Source organism: Heloderma suspectum, chromosome 5, assembly GCF_057233095.1.
Source record: "Heloderma suspectum isolate Gila_16-S chromosome 5, 16-S_ref, whole genome shotgun sequence".
Taxonomy (NCBI): domain Eukaryota; kingdom Metazoa; phylum Chordata; class Lepidosauria; order Squamata; family Helodermatidae; genus Heloderma; species Heloderma suspectum.
Window position 1 is genome coordinate 192,555,120 of NC_139462.1, and position 24,276 is coordinate 192,579,395.

The window sequence follows — 24,276 nt, forward strand, 5'->3', positions numbered from 1 at the left end:
GAAAAGGCTTCCCTGTTCTCCCTTAGGCAGGAATGACGCCTCTGAATCCAGTAATCTGGAGGCAGGATGTATGGTAAGGGCAAAGGATCCTCACCCTCTGTGGACTTGCGTTTGATGCCCCTTGCAGAATAGGCTGGCCTTGGAGATGGGTGGAGGGAGGGGATCAGCCTGTTCGTTCCACATGGTCTGCCTGAAATGGCAGCTGCACTGAAAAAGATGGGAATGCAAGTGGCGGTGGGGTGCTGGCAGAGGGACCTCAATGCCTGACTGGAGGAAGAGGGAGGAGAAAAGATTATTCCCTCTCCTTAACCCCTATTATCTCTCCAATGCTTGCACCCAGTTGGCTCTGAGGGAAGAGCAGATGACTTATCCCAAGCGCCGACTTGCTACGGGGGATATCCAGGCGGAGTCCCTCCCTTGCAACAATCTACTGGATCCATCAGCAGAATTTGGGGTGAAGGGCTTGGCTGTCGATGATCAGCAGTGGGGGTGAATTGGAGGCAGCTGGTTGGGATACAGGCCCTCTGGGACTTACCTGGTCTGAGCCCTCCTTGGATTGTTCCCAGTCCCTGGGTGGGGTTGGGAGACGATATTGCGCCAGGCCCGCCTTGCTCCTACTAGGCCCACCTGCACGGAGGAGGGCAGACTTCGCTTCAGCCTGTAGCTGGAAGGTGCCAAGAGGCATCTTATCCGGGGGGACAGACTTGCTCCCAGAGCCCCCGTGGCCCTTTCTTTAGGTTCCAGAAAGGAGTCCCCCAATATTCTGGGGCTCTCTATCTCCAAGGTGAAATCAGGCATTGCAGGTGCAGGCTTGGTCACCACTGTAATTAGAAAATCTAAAAAGAGGGGGAAAGGTTTTTGTTTTGGAAACTAAGGGAGAAAGTAAAGAAGGATAGAGAGGAAGAAAGAAGAAAAAAGTGAGGCATACTGCAGCTATAAAAAGCTGGAGTGCTGGAGGAGCTACTCCATCGCCCTGCTCAGAGCTGAGGCAGGAAACGAAACTGGAAGTAGGTTGCTCTCCCATGTGAGAGGGCAATTCAGTTAATTAGCATATTCCTGCCTATCACAGCGAGCGGGAGAAGCAACCCATATAAAGATATCCTCCTCCACTGCAGGAAAACCTGAGATGCTCATGCAGAGTCGGGAAAAGTGGGGGAGCCCAAAGACTGTGTTCAATCCTGATTAAAGTCATTCGACTTTTTACAAGTTTTTCTTCTTCTTCTTTGGTTCTGAAGAAGACAGACTAGCCTGTTTTGCAGCTTTAGTCCTTTTGGTTAGCTTCTTAGTCAGTGAAAACATCAAAGACAGGCCTGCAGTGGGAGGGTCTTGTGTACTTGGAGGAATACGACACTGAAGAGACGATACCCCAAACAATGGCAGGCGAAATCTCTGAGGGCGAGACTAGCTTTTCCACCACACCTTTTGGCTCCTGAACAGCTTCCAATGCTCATTTCCAAAGAGCGGCTTTCAGACGGTCAGAGCGATTTCATCTTGCCTGAATCGAGAAAGCTTGACAATGAGGGCAAGCATCAAGAACATGCCATTCTCCAAGGCAAAGAGAATGCCCATCAGACAGCAGCAACGTATCCCCACAATGGACACATTTTCTAAATGGAGCCTTAAGGGTCATATGCCTGTGAGAGCGACCGTGAGATCGCAAAAGCTAAACAGAAAATAAAAATAATGCTAAGATAAAGACAGAAATACTTTGAAAGTTAAGAAGATAGAATAAAACCTCAGCTTTGAAAAACGCTTTCAGATTAAACTGAACACAAGAGAAGTTCCCAGACAAGGCTACCACAATGGCAGTCGAAAGAGAACTGAGAAAATAATCAGGAAGCCACTAGGGACATGTGCGCTGGAATGGTGAGGGAAGGGTTCCCACCAAAACTCCTCAGCTATAGAAGTTTTCCATGCAGGCACAGAGCCCATACATGTGATGCACAGAGACTGTGAAGAAGAACCACCCACTAACAGCATATCGGTCTTGTCCAGATTGAGCTTCAGTTTATTAGGCCTCATCCAGTCCATTGTTGCAGCCAGGCACCAAACTTGCACATCCACCGCATCACCTGATGAAGATGAAAAGGAGAAACAGAGCTTCGTGCCATCAGCATTCTGATGACAACACACTCCAAAACTCCTGATGACCCCATCAATGGTTTCATGTAGATATTAGATAGCATGGGGGACACATATGACCCCTGCACAACCCCATACTGGAGAATCCAAGAGGCGAAGCAATATCCCCCAACCACCACCTCCTGGAGCTGACCATCCAAGCAAGAGTGAAACCACTACAGTGTTGTATCTCTCACTCCCACCAACTGACCTAGAAGAATGCTATGGTTGATAGTATGGAAAAGTGCTGAGAGATAGGGATGGATGGATTTACCTGTCTGGGTTGCCCGGGCATCTGCCAAGCCGCTGCCCCTGCTTGCGCGCCTCGGACCCGCTCATCAAATCGCTGTGTTTGGTGAGACCTGGACGCCAAGCACCCACATGCTCAACGAGCAGGCCTGGCAGCTGCCCACTTCCTCCGCCAAGCCACCATGTTGCGTAAAAATGGTGGCACAGGTTTTTCTGTAAATCTAATGTTGTGGAAATGGAGGCCATAAAGGGGCCATTTCCACAACATTACAGGCAGCGGATTGACAGGAGGACGACGAGAGGGAAGCCCCTCTTGTCCTCCTCCTGCCCTTCCAGAGGAGAAAGCAGGTAGTAGCCGGATCCACTTGCGGACTGTGCTCAGGATCCGGAAAGTTGTGGCAGCTCAGTGACCTGGGTCTGGGGGGCCAAGCAAGGGGAGTCTGTTGGACCCCACCCCCGCACCAGGTACTCGCAACATCCCTACAGAGAGATCAAGGAGAATCAACAGGGTCACATTTGTCTCCCAACATAGGTCATCATATAGGGCTACCAAGGCTGTTTCTGCACCAAAACCTATCCTGAGTCACAATTCAAATGGATCCAGATAATCAATCTCATCCAAGAGCTTCTAGAGCTGGTTGGCAAACACCCACACAAGGAATATTTTAGGGTGTGTTCTCATGGGCAGATCCACTGACTAGGGAAGGTCTCCAGGCTGCCATTTGAATTTGCAGGTTGGAATCTTTCTAGTCAGCTGATTTGCCTAGCCAATCAATTTACTCCCAGACTGAGCAATGTTTTGAACAACATTTGTTCAGGTATCATGGGTAAGAGAGATCCTCTCCAATAAGGAATATGGTGTCTCACAAACTGAGAAATGGAGCACTAATCAATGACTCCAGCCACAATATAGGACAAAACTTCAGCCGCTATTCCTGGAATATATCCTACAAAATTATCTTGTTGTTCACCACCCCGAAATCTTTGATGTGGAGCGGTATATAAATATTGTAAATAAATATTAAAGAAATATTAAAAAGGCTGGTACTAATACTCAGATCTAGACTGAATTGGAAGCATTACATAAAGTCTCATCTTCAACGAATGAGTTTAATTCACAAGTCTCCACACCTATGCTTACCTTGTAAGACCCAGTAGACATCACTGCTCTTTGCCAGTTTTTCCAGAAGAGGTGCAATTGATGTGATATTGATCTTATACTGTGTGAGCGCTTCATTGCTGCCATTGTGAATTTTGATAGACCACTGAAAGAGTGTTAAAAAGTAAATCAATCAGCATATATACTTGTGGTCAACATAATCAGAATGGTTAACTGTTATATACAAATCTTACTTGCTGTTTCAGTAATCTGGTAGGACTGATTCAAATATTTTCAAATTTATAAAAATAGATCAAAAGAACAGGTGAAGCAGATAAATATAGGAGGATACTGAACTCTGTGCACTCAAGTTAGCGTAGGATATTATAAACTGCTACTGCTAAATGATTTTGATGCAAAATTTTAAAAATACAGCAACTACTTACAATACTGCTAAAATTGGCAAAATATACTATCATAGGACTCAAAGAATGGGTTGTATCCAGTGCTGTCATTCCACTAAGGCAAAGCTTCTACCACTTGCAGAAACCCCATTTTCATCCTGGCACAAGTGACATATCCAGTACTTTGATACCACTCGTGCAAGGTGTCACACAACTCATTAGCCAAGGTGTTGCTTGCACTAGTTGTTCTGCTAGCACTTGTGTAACCACTAGTGGAACACCACCAACTATTGCAATTCCTCCACTAGTGCATTCTTGGATATAACTAATACTCTTATCTACAGCACCTTCCTTCAAACTTTAAATGATACGCACAGTATATATCAAGTCCCTCTACTGATCAGGACATGTAATTTTTCATTCATAAAAGAGACAGCAGAACGAAGGTGGTGTCCCATCTGCCCACATAAATAAAATGTTTCTCTAGGACCAGAAGCAGTAGCAGAAAGAGAGGGAAAGGTATGTGTAGGGAAGCTCAGCTTGGTGGGTTATGAAACAGAGGCAAGGAGATGTATGTATGTATGTATGTACATTAACAATATTTATATGATGCCCAATAACATTAAGTTCTTTGGACGCCTTAAGGAAGGAAGAGTAATAGTAGAAGCAGAGGATCACATAGAATTTGAAAGAGGTGAAATAGGAGACAACATCCTAATTTTCATTTGGTCATTACAGTGACAAATACATGAACAGCTTACCGTAGCAGCTCCTGCTACGATTATGTGAGGCTTTGTAGAGGAACCCTATGAACACAGGGAAAGGCAGATTAATCTTCTCAGTGTATTTATAAAATGAATATGAACAGTCAAATGTACTGCATAGCATATTTAGGGTGCAATCCTAACTAGATAGGCGGCCGCCTCCGATCTTGGAGGCGACCGCCTATCCAAAGCAAGACAGGAGAGGCACAGGAGGGATTGTTCCCTCCATGCCTCTCCTGCCCTGCTATTTTTCGCTAGATAGCCGTTGTCGGCTATCTAGCGGCAGGGGATGGGGGCGACCAGGAGAGGAATCTGCTGTATGACACATTGGATGTGTTGTGCATGCAGCTTCACTCTTCCCATCCTGGAATGCCCCCCAGCCCCGCCCCCTTTCAGTCGCTCTGCACAACTCTTGTAGGGGACAGTTGGTTTTCCGGGATCCGAGGTCGGTTCCCAGAAATGAGCATATCCTACGGGCCTCTTGACAGCATCTAGTGGCCATAGGATTGCTCTCTTAATCACTCACAAATTTTGTCTACATGCAATGATGATATTGTATAGTTTGAAGTTTGAATAAAGTTCATTTTAAAAAGAAAAAAAATCCTCAACCACAAACTTAAATTTATGTACAAAATATGTCACTGTTGCTTTGGAAGCAATCATCAAGTTAAAGGTATGACCTGGCTTTTCAAAATATAGTATGTCAATAGCTGCACTTATTTAATTGCTATAACAAGTGGGCTCTATCCAGATCAATTTAGCTATTGAACTGAATGTCTGATTAGTGAGGTTCCTATTGATTTCAGCAGGTCTAAGGCATACCTTTTCTCTAGACTTTTGCCCTCTGACTGGGGATTAGAAATATCTGTTCCCTACAAAATTTAATTCCACAGGGCGACAAATAGTTATTTACATACTTGTTAGATTACATGGCTGAAACATTGCAGTACAAAAGGAATTATGGAACCAATTTCTACTTAATTGAAGTTCTAGAACTTCAATTAAATTAAATTAAATCCATCAGCTTAATTATACTGTTCAGTGAGCCATTGCTCTTTAATTGTTGCATTTCAATTATACAAAATTCCAAACTTCAGTTTTCAGTATGCTAAGCATTTAGTAGATGGTAAGCCCACTGGGAAAGAAAGCCAGCCAGTTGTCTCCCATTAAGGGAAGTGCTCCATGCATCTTTAAGGATTCTCTACAGTGCATACACAGTTCTTATACTCATAAGTTAAGTTGATCTAGAAGCTACACCAATAATCCAAGTTCAGATGATTACAAGGTGAAAAGAAGCCATCGTGGCTTCTCTCCCCACCCCGCTGTTTACATAATTAACTGTGCTGCAGTGCGGGTTGGCATGTTGTCCAAACTCGGCACATGGTGGGGGTGACTTCGTACCCACCCTACAACCCACAATGTGCAGTAGGGGTTGTAGGGTGGGTACGAAGCCACCCCCACTGCACAATGTTTACATGACATGCCAACCCACACTGCAGCATGGGTAACTATGTAAATAATGGATGTCCATGCAGCACGCACAGGGGCGGATTGTCTGAACACCCCTAGACTGTAAGACAAGTGAGACCTGCAAGAAAAAGTTGCAGTGTAGAGGACTTCTACTGTTCAGGGTTCCAGCCAGCCAACCATACTTTCTCCTAAGAGAATCCATTCCACGCACACATTCTCTTTCCTTTATTCCCCACCCCAACATTCAGCATTCTGTGACCAGTGAGCATTTGGGGATTTTGCCCCCTTAGGGTTATTAAAAACAAACACACACAATTGTACTTCTGCAAATTTCAGGTTCCCCCCAAGCATGCTGAAATCTTCCAATTTCTCTGCGGCTTTGCTTTGGCTACAATCTTATCAGCGTTCACTACCAGAAGGAGCAATATGCATTTTAAAAATAAACAAATGTACATAACTCAGTCCTAGTGCACATTTAAAAACAAACAAGCATGAGTACAGCTGAGGGCTAGAATGCAACTTATTTATACTACACTGAAATTAATTTCAGGACCAGAAGTGCCTGTAATACCCTCCCATTGGCTTGTTGGAGTATACTGCTATAAAGACAATCCATACAACTAACTCACTTCAGCCCAAGACTTGATACGTTGCTTCATAGAGCCATTGACTTCCGGATACCACAGAAAATCCTGAGGGAAAAAATATTATTAGCAAGCGTAAGGATCTTGAAATTGCATGTTATAAAAAGGCACCTGTTTGCCTTCTCATTAGTTCACAAGTGTTGCATTAGTTCATGAACCCAGGCTTAATTTCAATTTGTTCCTACAGTGAAGACCCAATGAGTGATGTAAAGGATCTGGCCTGCTCCAGATAATAGTTGTTTGCTTCTTATTTATCAACAGTATTTAGACTGACCTTTAAACAGAATTCTCAAGGTGGCTCACAACAAGAAATAACACACATTAAAATTCAGTAACAATATATCAGCATAAAAACAGTCACAGGGCTAAAAAGTTTAAAGCTAAGACCTGGGAAAACAAAAAGGCATTTGCCTTGTGCCAAAATTAAACCAATGTGGGTGGCAGGTAAACCCTGTGGAGGGCATTCCACAGCTAAGGGGTCAATGCCGAAAAGGCCCTTTCCCTCACTTGGTGGGCGCACTTGGAGAAAAACCTCTGAAGTTTTCAAGGTCCAGGTAGGTGCACGTGCGGAGGGGCAGTCTTTTAGGTATCCTTGTTGCAAGCCATGAAGGGCCTTAAAGGTTGAAACCAGCACTTTGAAATGGATCTGAAAATGGACTGGGAGCCAGTGAAGATGGTGAAGCACTGGAGTGATGTACTCATCTTAACCAGTCCCACTTAGCTGTCTCACAGCCATATTCTGAACTAACTGAAGTTTCCATACTGTTTTCAAAGATAGTCCCACATACAATGAATTGCGGAAGTCCAAATGGGAGGTTGCCAGGGCAGGGAAACCAAAGCAAAGCTATCCTTTTCCAGGTAGGGTCATAATTAGCATACCAGCTTAAGCTGGTAAAAGATGTTCTGGGCCTTGGAGGCCGCTGGTAGCTCCAGTGACCAAGATGAATCAATGAGCCTGCCCAGACTATGAACCTGATCCTGTTTTGAAATTCAAATGCCCATGCTTCCTGTTCCTTCACATCTCCGAGCTTTGCTACAGCTTATGCATCTCTCAGGTTGGCAAGAATGGACAAGTTCAATGGGAACAAGTATAGTTTAGTGCCTAAGAAATAGAACTGTGAGCCAGGAAGCCCCTGGTTCAAATAGTGAGCTGGTTCAGATGTAATGTTAAAACATAGCTTAGTGTTATGAAAGCGAGCCTAGCCTTTCCGTGGGCTTGTATACTGCCCCTCCACCATCCTCTGCCAGGATTCAGAAGCCTTCATTTTCATTTTAGATTAGCTGCAGGCTGCCATATCGTCTGAACCCAAACTGTGGTTAATCTTAATCTGGTTAGTGGAAAGAAGCCAACTTCACACCAGTTTATTGTTAATGAAAACAGCTTCTTAATTATTAACTACAGTTTAGGGTTCAGAAGATAGTCGACTGTGTTTAATTGAAAATGGAAGCAGAGGCTTCTAATCTCCTCCTTGTGGCCACATTGGAGGACAAGAGGGGAAGGGGGAGTGTGAAAGCCTGGAGGGAGGCTAGGCTGAAATGTATGTCTGAACAGACCCATTGCCTCTGTCATGAACTCAAGTCGCCCTAGGCAAGCCACTACCTTGTCCCCATCCCCTACTCTTGATTTTATACAACACAGGTAGGGAATCTCTTTCAGCCCAAGGGTCAAATTCAATTTCAGAGAAACTCTCAGGGACCGCAGTCCAGTGGTGGATGAGGTCGAAGGCAAAGTGGGAAGAACTAAAGGCAAAAGGGGTAAAGCCAAATATATTGTAGCTTAAAGCTCTTACGGGCATTAACTAAGCATTAGGAGAGGCATTTCAACCTTTTAGAATGGGGAAAAATCTCTACAAAAGTTAGGAAGCCATTAAATGGTCAGTGGTTGGGGAAAAGCAGGCATGGCCATCTGGGGAACCCTGGAAGGCAGACTGGGACTCCAGGAGGCCTAGATTTGGCTCACGAGCCTGAGTTTCCCAACCCCTGTTATACAAGTGCAGGCAGGAAGCACAGAACTGCAGGGATGGCGTCAGGAAGGCTAAAGCTGAGAACGAGCTGAGGTTAGCAAGGGAGACTAAAAGCAACAAAAAGGCTTTTTTCAGCTACATGCACAGTAAAAGACAGAGGAAAGAAATGTTGGTTCAACTATTAAATAAGGATGGCAAAATAACAGATGACAAAGGCAGAAGTACTCAATTCCTACTTTGGCTCAGTCTTCTCCCAAAAGAGGGTCTATGACCCCCCAGGCAAAGGCAAAGTACAGGCTGAAGGGGCAGGATTGCAGCTTGAGATCGATAGGCATATGGTCAAGGAACATCTAATGACTTTGAATGAGTTCAAATCTCCAGGGCCAGGTGAACTGCACCCTAGAGTAATAAAGGAACTGGCAGAAGAACTCTCAGAACCACTGTCTATTCTCTTTGAGAAATCATGGAGGACGGGTGAAGCGCCAGATGACTGGAGGAGGGCTAATGTTGTCCCTATCTTCAAAAAGGGCAAAAAAGAGGAACCTGGGAACTACAGACCAGTTAGTCTGACATCAATCCCTGGGAAAATTCTGGAGGAGATGATAAAGCAAAATATCTGTAAGCACCTTGAAAACAATGCAGTGATTACTCGAAGCCAACATGGAGTTGTCCAGAACAAATCCTGCCAGATGAATCTGATCTCATTTTTTGATCAGGTAACCTCCCTTGTGGACCATGGGAATGCTGTGGACATAATATACCTCGACTTCAGCAAAGCTTTCAACAAAGTGCCCCATGATATCCTGATGAGCAAACTAGCTCAAAGTGGGCTAGATGAAACAACAATCAGGTGGATCTACAGTTGGCTACAGAATCGGACTCAAAGAGTGCTTATCAATGGGATCTTCTCCAACTGAGGAGAAGTAATGAGTGGGGTAGCGCAGGGCTCGGTCCTGGGCCCAGTGCTCTTCAACATTTTTATTAATGATTGGACAAGGAGGTGCAGGGAATGCTGATCAAATTTGCAGATGACACAAAATCGGGCAGGATAGCTAATACTTTGGAAGACAGAAACAAAATTCAAAGTGATCTTGATAGACTGGAGCTCTGGGCAGAAAACAACAGATTGCAATTTAATAGGGATAAATGCCAAGTTCTGCACCTAGGAAAAAAAAACCAAATGCACAGTTACAAGATGGGCGATACTTGGCTCAACAATAGTGAGAAGGATCTTGGAATTGTTTTCGATCACAAGCTGAATATGAACCAACAATGTGATGTGGCTGCAAAAAAGGCAAATAATATTTTCGGCTGCATTAATAGAAGTATAGGTTCCAAATCCCGGGAAGTACTAGTTCCCCTCTACTCAGCACTGGTTAGGCCTCATCTGGAGTACTGTGTCCAGTTCTGGGCGCCACACTTTTAAGAAGGATGCAGACAAACTGGAGAGGGTTCAGAGGAGGGCAATGAAGATGATTAGGGGACTGGAAACAAAGCCCTATAAGGGGACTGAAAGAACTGGGCATGTTTGAGAAGACTGAGGGGAGATAGGATAGCGCTCTTCAAGGACTTGAAAGGTTGTCACAGAGAGGAAGGCCAGCATCTCTTCTCGATCATCCCACAGCGCAAGACATGGAATAATGGGCTTGAGTTACAGGAAGCCAGATTTTGGCTGAACATCAGGAGAAGCTACCTGTTAGAGCAATACGACAATGGAACCAATTAACTAGGGAGGTAGTGGGCTCTCCCACACTGGGGGCATTCAAGATGAGTCTGGACAGCCACTTGTCAGGGATGCTTTGACTTGGATTCCTGCATCGAGCAGGGGGTTGGACACAATGGTCTTATAGGCCCCTTTCAACCCTACTATTCTATGATTCTAAGATGGAGTTTCAGGATTTGAAAATTAATACTAAAAAAAAGCAGGACTCCCTTTTTCACAACTAAAATAAAAAATATATATTAAAATTAATCTAATTGCATCTCCCCCACTCCACTGCAATCTAATGTGCAGGGGGGATATTTTACTATGTTGGGATTGAAAAAGGTTATGGGGTGGTATCACATGAAAGGCTGACATACGATGTTTCAGTTAAATGAGAAGAAAGGTCTTTAGATAAAAGAACAACATCTTGAGGAGCTTTAAAGATATACTCCTGAAATACATTTGACTAAAAGCTAAAGTAACCATTACAATGGTAGAAACAATAGTAGAAATCGGTGTTTTCCACAGCAAATGTAGAAAGTATGTAAGTAAAAATATAGATGTACTCATGGGTCTAATCTCCTTTTCTCACATTTGGGAAACCTGGGCCTCTCAGGTTCCCATGACATATGTTTATGCATATTCTCCTTCCAAAATTTATGCTTATGTTGCAGAAAATACGGCTACTCCTACTATGACAAGTTGCTGGGAAAAACATGACTGTTCTTACAGAGGAAACCTGAATCCCTCTGAATCCCCAGTTGTTTTCAATGGTAGAAAAAATAATCATTTTTATTAATTTGGATTACTTTTAACTCTATATTTCTGTAGGAGTTCTTTCAAATCTTCAAAACATTTATTTTTCCTGTCCTCCGGATACCAAGGAGAATATAGGCAGAGGAAAACATACTGAAGAGAGGAATATCATCTTTCCATGGTTATACATGAATATATAGTCCCATCCCCCTCCCCCCTACACACATACCAGTACTTTCATCAATATGCCCCTTCATAATCATTTAGAAGAAAACCAGATATGCTTACCACTTTAAGTGAAGAAGATTTGTCTACAAAAGGAATGTTTCCGTGCTGTCAAAACAAGAAATACAAATTATACCACTTTGCAGAAATCCAGAAATGAGTATACACATTACATTAAACGCTTAATTAAGCCTTGTATGTTTATTTTTTAATCTTGCATATTTATTTTTAAAACTTTAGCAACTGCAGGGGAAAGAGCAGGAATTAGTATCAGAACCATTGCACGGATGGAGGGTTTTTAAATCCTATCCTCCCATACCACAATCTTAATAAAAATCCCCCCCGCCCCAAGCTGTTACTTGCAATCAGGAAGGAAGTCACCCTTAGTTCCCATAGAGGCTTCCCTCCTGACAGAGACAGCAGAAGAGGATGGGGGAGGTATATAGTTTTCATCCAGGATTGCAGTACAGGTTTTAAAAACCCCTCCCCTCTCATTGTAGTCCCGAAACTGATTGAGATTCCCTGCAGTTGCTATTTAAAGACAAAAACATTAAGATGGAAAGCCAAAAGTGTAATTTCACCTTATTCAGACAAGTTTCATGCAATTTCATGTATATTTTAATTTTTTCCAGATAAGTACAGTCTTCTTTTGATAAAATAGCAGCTAATGTCAGGTTCTTATATTCAAGGGCTAGCCCTTAGTAAGGAAGTTCCTTGTCACCCTACATTGGTGACAACCTACACTGGAGTACATTGTCACCCTACTTATAGTACCGGAGTACACCATGAGGGCTCTCTCCCCAGCTGAGGTTCAGGCCATTGTGGCCTCTCAGGCTGCCTTGAACACCTGGTTTCTTCCTCCTCCTCCTCCTCCACTTTCTCTCTTCTGAAGTAACCTTCCTCCTTTATCAGCACCTGCAGCGCAGCACTGACCAACTGTACAACACTCATCCCTCACTTTCCTCCCCATTTCTGGATTGGCCCAAAATCCAATGGTACCTAAGGATAATGCTACTTCAGGACACTGCAGACTGCAGCTGAGCCAAGTCAGCAAAACCGGAGCAAGGCTAAGGACCAGGGTGTTCACATCACCAAATTCTACATTCCTGACTACATTCTTCAGGTTTCCACTATTAGGGCACAACCCTACAACTTTTTTTCTGTCTAAGCATGCACAGGATTGTGCCCTTAACCACCTAACTTTTTAGTGATTGGTACTTTTCTCTACAACTGACTTCTTTATTAGCTCTTTCTGAAGCTGCCACACTCATTGTCCTATTTCAGATATCAGATATGCTGCCTCTTTCCTCCTGCTCTTGTTCACTCGGCTTAATAAAAAAACTGTTTTAAACACATCAGGATGTCTAAACAGAAAATGTGGCTTAACTGCAAACCATGATCAAATGGTAGTTAGCAATTCTGGTTTGTAGGGAACGCTCAAACCACAGTTACCTGGTTTGGACATCATGCCAAACTGTGGTTTAAACAAGCTAGAAAGTCTTGTAGAGCTGGACATGTAAAAGGAGAAGGGGAGAGGAAGCACATGGGCTTGCAGCACATTCCTAAACCAACAAGCAGTGGTTTGTTGGACTGAGAATATGATGTCTAAACTGGGCCAATATCTTTTCCACAGAAATGCTTTTACACCCAAGCTTAGAAAAAATGTAGCTAAAAGTAACACTGAGGACTAAAATGATGAAAATCATACCTTGTTTCCCTCCTCCTTAATTTGTGGGTTTATGAGTTTTACAAATGAGTAGAACAGTTGACGAATCCTAGAATCACCTATAAATGCAATACGTTTGTCTTCAAGGCATTTTTTTGCTTCACTGTAAAAACAAACATTAATATTAATTTGTTTCAAGAATGACAGAACAAGAGTAATCCACACAAAACGAATCTGTAATATAGTGTAACATATTCTTAACACACGAACTCAAAATTCAAAGGTAGAGTAAACTGATGTGAAAATCCCATTCACTCCAACAAAGCTTGTGGAATGGATTCTTCAAAGAGGCTATGATACTAAACTCAATTACTCTGAAAGTCTAATAAAAACAATGCTATATTCAGGATGAAGGTGCCAGTTTCCAAGCAATCTCACTATGAAACCCTAGTCACATATGAGGATGTCACTGGTGTTATTAAAAGTCTGAAATAAAGCCATATATCTACCTAATTAGAAAAAGGAAATTTTGTTTCCACAGTAATTTAAGAACCGCTCAATAAGAAAATGTTTCAAATACATACATTTAATAATTTGTTAAGTTATATGTAGTTCTACCATTTTTACATTCAATTAACTGATGAAATTTCTTATACACATTTTATAACTTAGTGAACAAGGAGAATTAAAACATTCGAAGCTTGTGCTGGGCCTCCAACCCAACTCAAGTAGGTACAGCTTATTAATTACATAATGTAAAAAGTAAGGTTACACTGAAGGGCACTGAATTTTATATACCAAGGGGGAAGGAAGACTATCCAGTGAATGAGGTGGGCAGGACTGACCTGAATACTTTTTCAACACTGACTTAAACATCGGTTTGCAATTATATACAGGCTTATATGGTCGAGTGAAAAATGCTGGTCAAGTGAAAAATGCTTGCTCTTCATATTGAGCAAGATATAATTACTATTTATTTCACTTCTGCTAATAAATGGAAACTATTAACAAAGATTGCACCACCATGCACAAACGGCACAAAACATATGCTGCCATTCTGTGCCCTCTGAATATTACGGTAAGAGTCTAAAGAGATAAAGGAAATGGAATCACAAAAGTGCATCAGCACCTATATATGCACTCATTTACAAGAATATCTTACCTCTCTTTGTATCTATGCATCATACAACTGTGAGGCTGCCATACTTTCTCTCCAAGAAACCTTCCACTAGAGAGAAGGTACTCACAGGTATCATCACCTAAAAAAAGAAAAAGGAAGTTTGATATTGGAATCCAGCATTAAAACATGCATTGCTTTATCTTTCATTTCCTTTTAGTCAACACCTGGGTTCACAAGTCACACTGTAAAGAGAGTCAATTTGCTATTAGGCAGGAAGTGGCCAACACTTGACTTCAACATAAAAAATTCCTGGGTACCCCAAAGTGCCATTATCATTCTTACAGTAGTATATAACTGTATAGCAGTAAGGACAAAAAATATGTGGACAACAAATATTTTTGCTAACCTGTATTTTAAAATAAAGGACCCTGGTTTCAATTGTTCTGCTTGGCCCTCACACATGCACAGCCCATGCACAATGACGTCTAAACAAGTATATTAGGTATAGCTTTGTCATTTGTGTGGCTAATTGCTTGTGTGGTCTGGTTGTGCTAGAGAAGGAAGAATCCCTGTTTTGCAATCCATACATCAGGGACTTTTAGGGGCTCAAAGGTAGGGAGCTACTAGCCACACATGCCTCTTTGTTCTATCCTACTTATATTTGAGCGTATTCAAACAGATTTTTCTTTTTGCTGCAGGAAGTTTGACAGCCCCTGCTCTAGATTCTTGGAGGAAATCTGCACTAGTCTAAGGTCAGAGGAGCAAAATTCCAGTCTATTGTGACAAGAACTACCAAGAGTCCACTGGCATCTTTGTTGTTTGGTCTTTAAGGTGCAGAGGGCTCTTACCAGCACTTCCTTCCATTAGACCTTTATTGCTGCCCACACACCATAGTGCTTATTTTATACCTTCACAATACTATAAATATTTTGAATTTGTTTCTCAGTTCAAAAACAAGTTGTAAGTTTAAAACGTTTTTGCACAATGACAAACCCTGTATTTTATTTAATCAAAACACAGCCTAAAATGACATTCTTCTGTAGTTTAATAACTAGAACACACTGCTTTGAGAACATAGAATTGCAATGACATAACAAGTAACACTTTCACTTAGGTGCACAGAAGCCAGAAAGGCACTGCTCGGGAAATCCTAACAGAAACACAGTTATATTACTTCTACTCTGCCCTGTGCTGTGTAGTTTGAAGAACAGCTAACTCTACAAAATTAACAAAGGACATTTGCCTAGCAACCATGTGAAAGACAAGCAGTTACAACAATTTTGACATGTTTGCCCTGCTCTTGGCCTGCTTCTAAACTAACTGAAAACTAATAGCGTGGGTAAGATAATATGTCTCGTGTAGGATTCACTTGAGTAACAGCTGTTACTCAGTAAAGAGGCTTGATTATGACTCATGCAACAGGGACTGAAAGATGGACTGTTAGGTTCTGGTCCAGAAGGATATAGGATCACATGAAGGATATCAGCACCTATCTTCATATGTGAAACCTGCCACCTCTCCAATACTGAAGAGAACAGGGCAGCCTCCGCTTACACAAAACTCTGAGTGTGCACCCACGTAAGAGTCCCCAGGATGTGCAGGTTTAGAATCAACATGTTGGTTTCTGCAACATTTAACAGTACCATAAATGCCAACATCCATCTCAGCAGAAACTGACTAATTATGTTATTTTCTTTGAATAACAATTTTTTTAGAAGCAGCTGTGTGTTGAAGGAGTCATATATTTAAGACAAATGCTTCTGAAGTTAGGAATGTTTGATTGATTATAATTGGAGCTTGTTAATAAATGAAGCAAATAATGATATTTTATGTGTGTGAAATAGCTGGACAGTCATATAACTACTTAATATTACTCATTCTGCTTTAACTAAAAACACAGGCAAGCTGCTCGTAACTTTCAAAAATTAACCAACAGAAAATATTAATTTTTGAAATTATAAATTTTCAGCTTCCCCCAAGTAGTCCTTCCTCTCCCTCTTCTTTGTTCATAAGTTACAACTCTCAGGGTTGGATCCACTCTAAGTCAGTCATGCTTTAGTCCCACTGAAATCTATGGGAAAAGTTGGTCATGACTAACTTAAGTTCCATTGATTTCAATATAACTAAAATATGATCCAATCCTTACATTGTGTACTTTGAATCTGCAATATTTAGAAAATGTTATGGTTCCCTCAACTGGTGTCTATAATCAAAACTTTAGCCTTACTTCAACACTATACAGAAAAGTTTTATATTTATAAGATATATGTACTACACTTAAGTGCTTACTAATGTAAATAATCTATACTGTGTTTAAGTAAAGCAGACAAGAAAAAGCACAAATAATAAAGAGAAGCCATTTCCTGCTTAGAACATAAAAAAATACAGAACTTATTGATGAATATGTTCAAAGACACAATGATTAAAGAATGGTGAATGAATGTATGTCCTGCGGCTACTAATCAATGCTGTCATTCTAACTTAACTTAATTTCAGTACGTAATGTGCTAGTTTACTTAAAAAGCATTTGGTCCTTCCTCAACTGTCAACTACTAGCTGCCATTCCATCAGGGTGCAGAGCATAAGGAGACATAGCGTGGTTATGCACCCTACTTCAAAGAGCACAGCCCTCCATTTGTAGGGCTCTTAAGTTCAAGGGGAGAGAAAGGAATACAGGGCTACTCCATCAGCTCTGCTGAGAGACCAACACCTTTTGGCTTCTCCCATCTCAGCTGGTTGTAACTTTAAATGGTGGTGACTGCTTCTCTCCCCCCACCCCGGCGCCCTCTTTTTCTTTTTATGTTCTGTCCTTTTGATTTTAAGTCTGAAGTCTTAAAGAGACTGCCTTGTTTCTACTGATCTGCAAGCCACTCTGGGAGCCTTTCTGAGTAGGGTAAAAATGCTTTAAATAAATAAACACATCCCAGATAACTGTATTTTGACACAGATAAACACGTTAGAAAGCTTGCTAAAAAAAAGTGAACTTGATGTAAACTTGTTTTCATCAGAAAAACATCTGGGGCTCTTCATTCAACAAATTCTGTTTACCCACGCAAGGAAGTATCACTTGATCTCAGGAGCATGTAATTGCAGCTGTTGCAAGTTTTGAAAAGGCAATTTTAATCTAGTTATCAGCCTGATTGTATGTCCTGCAACAGCATGAAGCTAAATAAAATAAAAACAGCTTCTACTGGGAAAAATGTGTTTGTACTAGTTTGAAACCTATTTATATAAGCTTGTTTATTTCATAATCCTTTTTTGGTCAAGTTCGTTCAACATAGTACTTTAAAGTGTAGTTGTCTTTTTCTAAAGATAGCTTGAATCTAGGCATTCTTGAGAAAAAAACACTTTCTTACCTTTTAAATTTTTTTTTCTTTATTTCTACCAACAAAAAAATACACCAAAAGGACATCAACAGATGAACAAAGTAATGGTTCAAACCATATACCAAACCATATACACAAAATATTTCCAGGGAATAAACAGTCTTCCCTGTATAAAGCTCATGCCCTTATTCTTCTCATCCTTCTATGAAAAAGTTATTTATAAATGGAGATCACTGTTAATACACCAGGTCTTTCCATAAATTTACATGAAATGTTGATATACTAACTTCATCGGTATTCCTATTAATATGGGAAATAAACAGATGCCAGACGGTGTAAAAGTCTCCCACATGTCCCTCATCATTCCCTAAGGAATGTACATATAAGGTGAGCTTTTCCATAAGCGCAATTGACCATAGTTTGTCCTTCTATTGTGGAATAGACAAAATATTTTGATTTCTCCAATTTTGTGCAAAAATTAATCTTGCTGCTAAACAACAAAACCTAATCAAATCTTTATGTAATAACGATTTGCTAGCATCCGTAAATAGGGACAAAAGACTCACGTTCTGATGACTGGTTAGTAATTATCTCTATTTCAGCAAACACTTTTTGCCAAAACTCACTCAAGGGCAATGCCATTACATATGAATATTGGAGCCTCTACCTTTCCCACAGCACCAACATTTATCTGCGGCATTCCTATTGATGTAGCTTAATTTAACAGGGGTTAAATACTAACAATTCACAAGTTTAAGACTGTACTGGCACTTTCTTAACTTGAACTTCTATCGTTATTGCTTGACAGCTACCACGGACGAAATGGAAGTCGAAGGCTGCAACTCTAAACACACCTGGCAGTGGGTTCCATTGAAATCAATGGAATCTACTTCTGAGTATACATGCTCAGGATTGCATTGTCAATAGATGCTGTTAGATTTCTGAAAAACCAACTTTCATTTTCAGAAAATGAAGTATGTAGTGGCAAAGATAATTGATAAAGTGATACCATTAAATCTCTTGATGGTGATATTTTGAAACAGACTTCCATAATCAGACAGCTCTTGTGGGTGCAATTCTGCACAAACTAAAGAGTGTTACCTGGGGAAGGCCTGAGGTACCTTGTCCCTGAGGTACAGTACATAAGCTCAACTTTGAGCTGAGGTGGTTATCCTGCCAGGCCCATTATCTGTTTGGGAGTGAAGGAAACTGCAGGAAACTGAATTCAGCCATCACAGCCCTCTTTTCTAAATATATTATCAACAGTGTTGCCTAAGTAATCAGTTAGATAAATGATCATATGCATATATATGTAGCCTGTTGCTACACACGGGGTCACTGAATCAGGGCTTGCAGACATTTAATTATCTCACTTTGTTAGAGTCAGCTGATAAAAGTGTGGCATAAATTACATCTGTAAAGGCAGGTTATGAAAATATAATTTGACAAAGCATTTATAAATTTTAAATAGTAAGAACGTTACTACGATTTTATAGTAATTTTGCAACAAGATGATGAATTTCATCTTAATGGGATAAAACCATGATCCTGCAGTTAAAAACCAGTTGTTTTCATCAACTGAAAAAAATACATTCCTAAGTGCCATTATTGATTAACTAAGGAGCTAACTAAACAGTTTATGCAGACACAGGTAGCCACACCACACTGGTTTTTTAAAAAGCAGCTGCAGAGGGGATGAATGAACAGGTTACAAAGTCTGAGTGGAAAAGCAGTAGGGCAGAGGGAGCTTAGCCCTTTCCCTACCATTTGTTTTTCAGCTGTCGAAATGGCTCCCCCACCCATGGAGTTCAAAATGCAATCTGGAATGCAGAAAACTACAAACCACTCACCCCGCCCCCATGCAGCTGCTTTTTCCAAGATCTCCAACCTCCCAAAGTTGTTCATTTTTCTTTTCTTTTCTTAAATAGTAATGGGCTCAATTAAAAGCATTTGTACATGGCAAGTAATTAGTCCCTTATTGATTTTAATAGCATTTAGTGATAACTGTATTTAAAACTGAAGACTGCTATTTAATAACTATAAATAATACACCATCACATCACTTCTAGCTTGCCATACAGACTCACAACATCAGACATTTCTCAGACTATAGTAACCACCCAATCAAGTGAAAGAGTAGACCAAGGCTAGACTGGCACCCAGAAATAAACAACTACAGAGCAGACCTAGCAGTAAAAATGACAGAATACCATTCCAACTTGTCAGTGATCTACAGCAGTCCCGGACCCACTGACCTTGGGTGGAACAGCCCCCTAATCTAAAGCAGTTACTCACCAGCAACAATAGGCCAACCAACAGAAACATGGACACGGGGACCAGAGCTCACAACAAACCCAGATATCCAAACTCTGTCCCCATATCCTCTCAGGCAATGGGCTGCAGATGTGCCAGCCACCCTTTTGAATACTCAGGCTGTAGTGGGCTGTGACCCTGGCTTATTGTATTGTGCAAACCCAGCGAGGGTGGTTTATGCAAGGTTTAACCAACCTTTCCATAACCCTAAAACAGCCAGCACACACTGCAACCCACCGTGTCTTAAATAAGCCACGGTGGGTTGCAGTGTATGCCGGCTGTTTTAGGGTTATGCGATGGTCACTTAAATAAGCCACAGTGGGCTGTGGTAATCATGCGAATCTTATGCATGTTTAGACCAAAAAAACCCTCCTACAACTCCCAGCATTCCCCAACCTTCATGGCTGGCTGGGGAATGCTGGGAGTTGTAGGACTGTGCCTGAAAAGACCTAATAATATCATCTACAACATCATTTGTTCACCAGCTCTTCTTCCAATGTGATATATGCTATCATCTGCCAGTAATGCCCTTCTGCATTTTACACACGGCAAACAAGTCAATCAGCATGCAAAACAAATCCAGAAAGGGCAATATTCAGAAATTTGTGGGAGAAACTTCAATTTCTCAGGACACTCTCTTACTAACCTTAGAGTGGCCATTCTTGAACAAAGGAACTTCAAGGAGAGATTCCAGTATGAAACTGCTGAATAACAATTTATCAAGAAGTTAAATTATTCTGGACTGAATCAAAATAATTTTCATTTTTATCCATGTTAATCAATTTAGCTAGGATGTTTGTGTTATCAATGACTGAAACTGCAAATGTCACTGTAGTTATTTTGTGTGCGTTTAAGCTTTAACATAATGATCACAGACTGTATTTTTTCCATTTTATTTCCATTTGACCTCAGTGTCTACACTGTTTTCTCTACACCCATGTGTAGAGATCTATCTGTACATGTACCTGCCAACTGGGGATAACACTTCATCTATCTGAGGAAGTAGATTCTCTAGTCCATGAAAGCTTATGCATTTGTCAGTCTTTAAGATGTCACAAGACTCCGTTGCCTCTGTATAATATAGTATAGCCAGGCATAGTATAGACTAGATGTCAGAATATCTGGTCCCCAAAATTTGCTCATGTAGGTTCACTGAAACAATTTATTAAGGACGAATGGCATGCTGGGGTTCCTTAATTTCAATGGCATCAAATAATAAGGAAAACATTCCTTTCAGGGGAATACAGTGTGTTCCACTTAATGCTGAAGACGGAGACATGTTGTTTGGAGCTACAAGGATCACAGATGAGGAAAAAATCTTTAAAATGATGTAACTGTACATTCTGCTTGAGTATTTCAATGCTTGAGTATATTCACACAGTGCACCAATCCCTACAATTCATCAATCTTTTTCACATGGCACAATGCATAACCTGTAGCAATCCCTACCTGATCCTAGCACAGGAGTGGGGAATGTCGGGTTGCACACAGGGAAAAGCACAATGTTAATGTTGCTCCTTTGTTTCCTATACTTCTAATTTTGCACTGAACAAAAACACCCGAAAGCTCCTGTGAACTTAAGACTATTGTTCAAAACCACTTGACCCATATGGTTTTTTAAATATCATTTTAAGGTAGCCAGCAGTAAGGTAGTCAATACTGTAACAGTTAAAGAGTTGGTTTTGAAAGCAAGTAACTCAGCTTTAACGACCCCACCAAATATTTATTTATTTATTTATTTCTATACCGCCCAATAGCTGAAGCTCTCTGGGCGGTTCACAAAAATTAAAACCAAACAATACACAATAAAACAATTTAAAATATATAGAACATTAAAACCACAATATAACAATACAACCACAATAAAACCTAGCAGCAGTGCAAGAGTTTAAAATACAGATTTAAAACAGCAAAGATAAAAATTTAGAAAGCTAAAATGCTAAAATGCCTGGGAAAATAAAAAGGTCTTCACCTGGCGCCAAAAGGAATACAATGTAGGCGCCAGGCGAACCTCACTAGGGAGCTCATTTCAGAGCCGGGGTGCCACAGCAGAAAAAGCCCTCCTCCTAGTAGCCACCCGCCTCACTTCCTTTGGCAGGGGCTCAGGGAGAGGGCCGCTGATGATATTTATTACACTCACCAGTAATGTTATCTGTTGGCTGTTATCAAGACATTTCACAACTTACCTATTTCCACAGAGAGGAAGGGAAGGAACAAGTGTAGCAAATAAAGCAAAACAAAGGGGCTTGGGGAACTTGATTCTGATCTTGGGGTTCAGATGGAGAGGCTAGCTTCCCCACTGACTGTGGGGAAGCTCCACAGGAGGTACCTCCTGATCCTTATCTTTGCCACCATTGCTGTTCTGGAAAGCAAGCATATGCATTTATATTTACAGCGCCAACAGTGGTGGCTGAATCAATAAGGAGGGGGCCATGGTGGTGAGTGATCCTAATCTGTTTTAAGATCTCAAAAGCCGTGCTCGTTTAAACACAGCACAATGGTTGGCCCTTCTTTTCCTTCCACAGGATGTGCCTGGCATGTCAGTCAATTCCTACAAAACCGCCAGGTTGCACGAGTTACACTCCTCCATCTCACGCACTTGCATTGTTTATATTGCGCAGCCCTAATCTGCTGGCACAACCCCCAGGGGCGAGACTGTAGTTAAACGGCAACCTTGAATCCGCTACAACCTCCTGCGTGGGTAATGATTAAACACTCGTACGTGTTTCTCTCTCAAGCCTGGATTGTTTCAACGGGGCAGGTAAAAATGCGCTTCTTGCAGCGGGAGGGCCAACCCCGCACAACGAGACTGTTTTCATCCCACGCTACGCCTGGAAGCGCTGAGGCAGATGCGGCGAGGAGCAGGATGTTCATACAGTGGCCAGGTTGAGCAGGTGGCCAGCCTCTTCCAGTGAAGCGGCGTTTTACCACCGCCACACAAGGGAGAAAGAACCGGCGTAGGAGCCGGACAAAGGTACCTGGAGAGAAGACGCTGGGCTCACTCCCCTTCTACCGCCCCTCACGCCCCTTCCTCGAAAGCGGCGCTCTCCTGAACTGTGGCGGCGGCAACAGCCTCGGTCCCTCGGCGGGGAGGCACGTTCCTGCTCTCAGGGGTAACCAACGACTCCTATTTATCGGCTTTCTATCCGATTTCACTCCTCTTCTCCCCGCTCCGTCATTGTCACTCCGAGACAGGGGTCCCTACAGCCCCCCCGCTCCGCCACGCCACGCCACGTTTTCTCTCCCTCGCCGTGTCGCCGCCCGCCCCTCTCCGCCCCTTCCTCACCTTGGTACCGACGGGAAACGGCGTGACAGGTGGCGAGCAGCAGGACAGCGCCTAGCGCCAGCGCTTTGGCGCTCCTCACGCTGAAGTAGTGGTTGATCTCCCGCTTGCCCAAGGTGTAGGCCAGGGCCGCCATCTTGGCTCCTCCATGACAACAGTGCACGAAGGAACGGGCGAGCGCACTGGGGCAGCACTGGGTCCCCAGTGGGGACGGCGAAGGGGAGAGGAGCCGCCGCCTCAGCCGCCGCCGCCACCACCACCAGGGAGAGAAGGCCGACGACACCGCCGCGGCTGGGGGCGAGTCGTCGTCGTCGTCGTCCCCTGCCGCTGCCGCGTTGTCTCCCTTCACCTCACTCAGCGGCAGCAGCGCGGCCCCCTCCCCTTCCTCCTCGTCCGGCCGCCGCCGCTTCACCTCAGCCAGGGAAACGCCCGCTTTTTCTTCTGTCTCCTGAGGCGGCAGCGGTAATTGGCTCCGTGAGCCTCCCGCGCCCCTCTCCCGCTGCGGGGACTGGCCCGCTACCGCCCCCCACGGTGCCCCTCCGCCTCGCCCCTCCTCTGCCGCCGACATGAGGGAAAGCTCGGCGCGTTTCTCAGACGCAAACTGGGTCGACCTGCGGTCGGGTCTGAGTGAAGGATATGAAAAAGAAACAGACGGAAACTTAGAGAGAAGACACTTTGTTTGGTACAGCCTGCTTCCCTCTCCCCACCCAGTCTAACTGGTTTCTGGTTTATATTTAACCCGACAACAGTTTCCTCCTCCTGCCTAACCAGCTGGGTTGGCAAAGCAAACGCCACACCTGTGGGTGCGTGAGGGTCTAATGGACCAGCCACTTCTGGCAGCTGATTTTGAGTGTCATGACGGGACAGCAAACCGTTATGTGGGATTTTCTGCCTCAGGTGCCAAAATAACTTTACCTGGCCTTTTGGTGGTGGTGCTACACGCCTAGACTTGTGGGGCTCGTTTTGCTCTACCGCCTCAGGCACCAAAATATTTCGCGTAGGCCAGCAAAGTTGCTATGTCACAATTGTTCCTTTTAAACAGGCCCCTTAGAAATTCAAGATCCTTTCTGACTTTTGAAAAATTACTATTTCAAGTGGGACCACAACAAAGTATTGCAGTGTATCTCTAGTATAGGTGTGTTACCTTCCCCTGTGGCTGAAGAGGTG

General features: G+C 42.7%; 1 protein-coding gene across 2 annotated transcripts in view; it reads right to left on the reverse strand.

The window, feature by feature from the left end:
* CASD1 (CAS1 domain sialic acid O acetyltransferase 1) overlaps positions 1-23,474 on the reverse strand; it is a 47,832-nt gene extending 24,358 nt beyond the window's left edge. Inside the window, exons 1-7 of one of the 2 annotated variants that reach the window (XM_084858777.1) lie at positions 23,113-23,474; positions 14,230-14,326; positions 13,110-13,230; positions 11,465-11,509; positions 6,737-6,799; positions 4,635-4,679; positions 3,512-3,635 (exon numbers count right to left, since the gene is read on the reverse strand). In XM_084858777.1, the coding sequence (XP_084714903.1) occupies positions 3,512-3,635; positions 4,635-4,679; positions 6,737-6,799; positions 11,465-11,509; positions 13,110-13,230; positions 14,230-14,326; positions 23,113-23,245 (628 nt within the window). In that variant the 5' untranslated portion in view covers positions 23,246-23,474. Of the gene's footprint in view, positions 1-3,511; positions 3,636-4,634; positions 4,680-6,736; positions 6,800-11,464; positions 11,510-13,109; positions 13,231-14,229; positions 14,327-20,472; positions 20,526-23,112 lie in introns of those variants that run through there. The other variant, XM_084858778.1, reaches the window with a different exon arrangement.
* Positions 23,475-24,276: the final 802 nt, after the last annotated feature.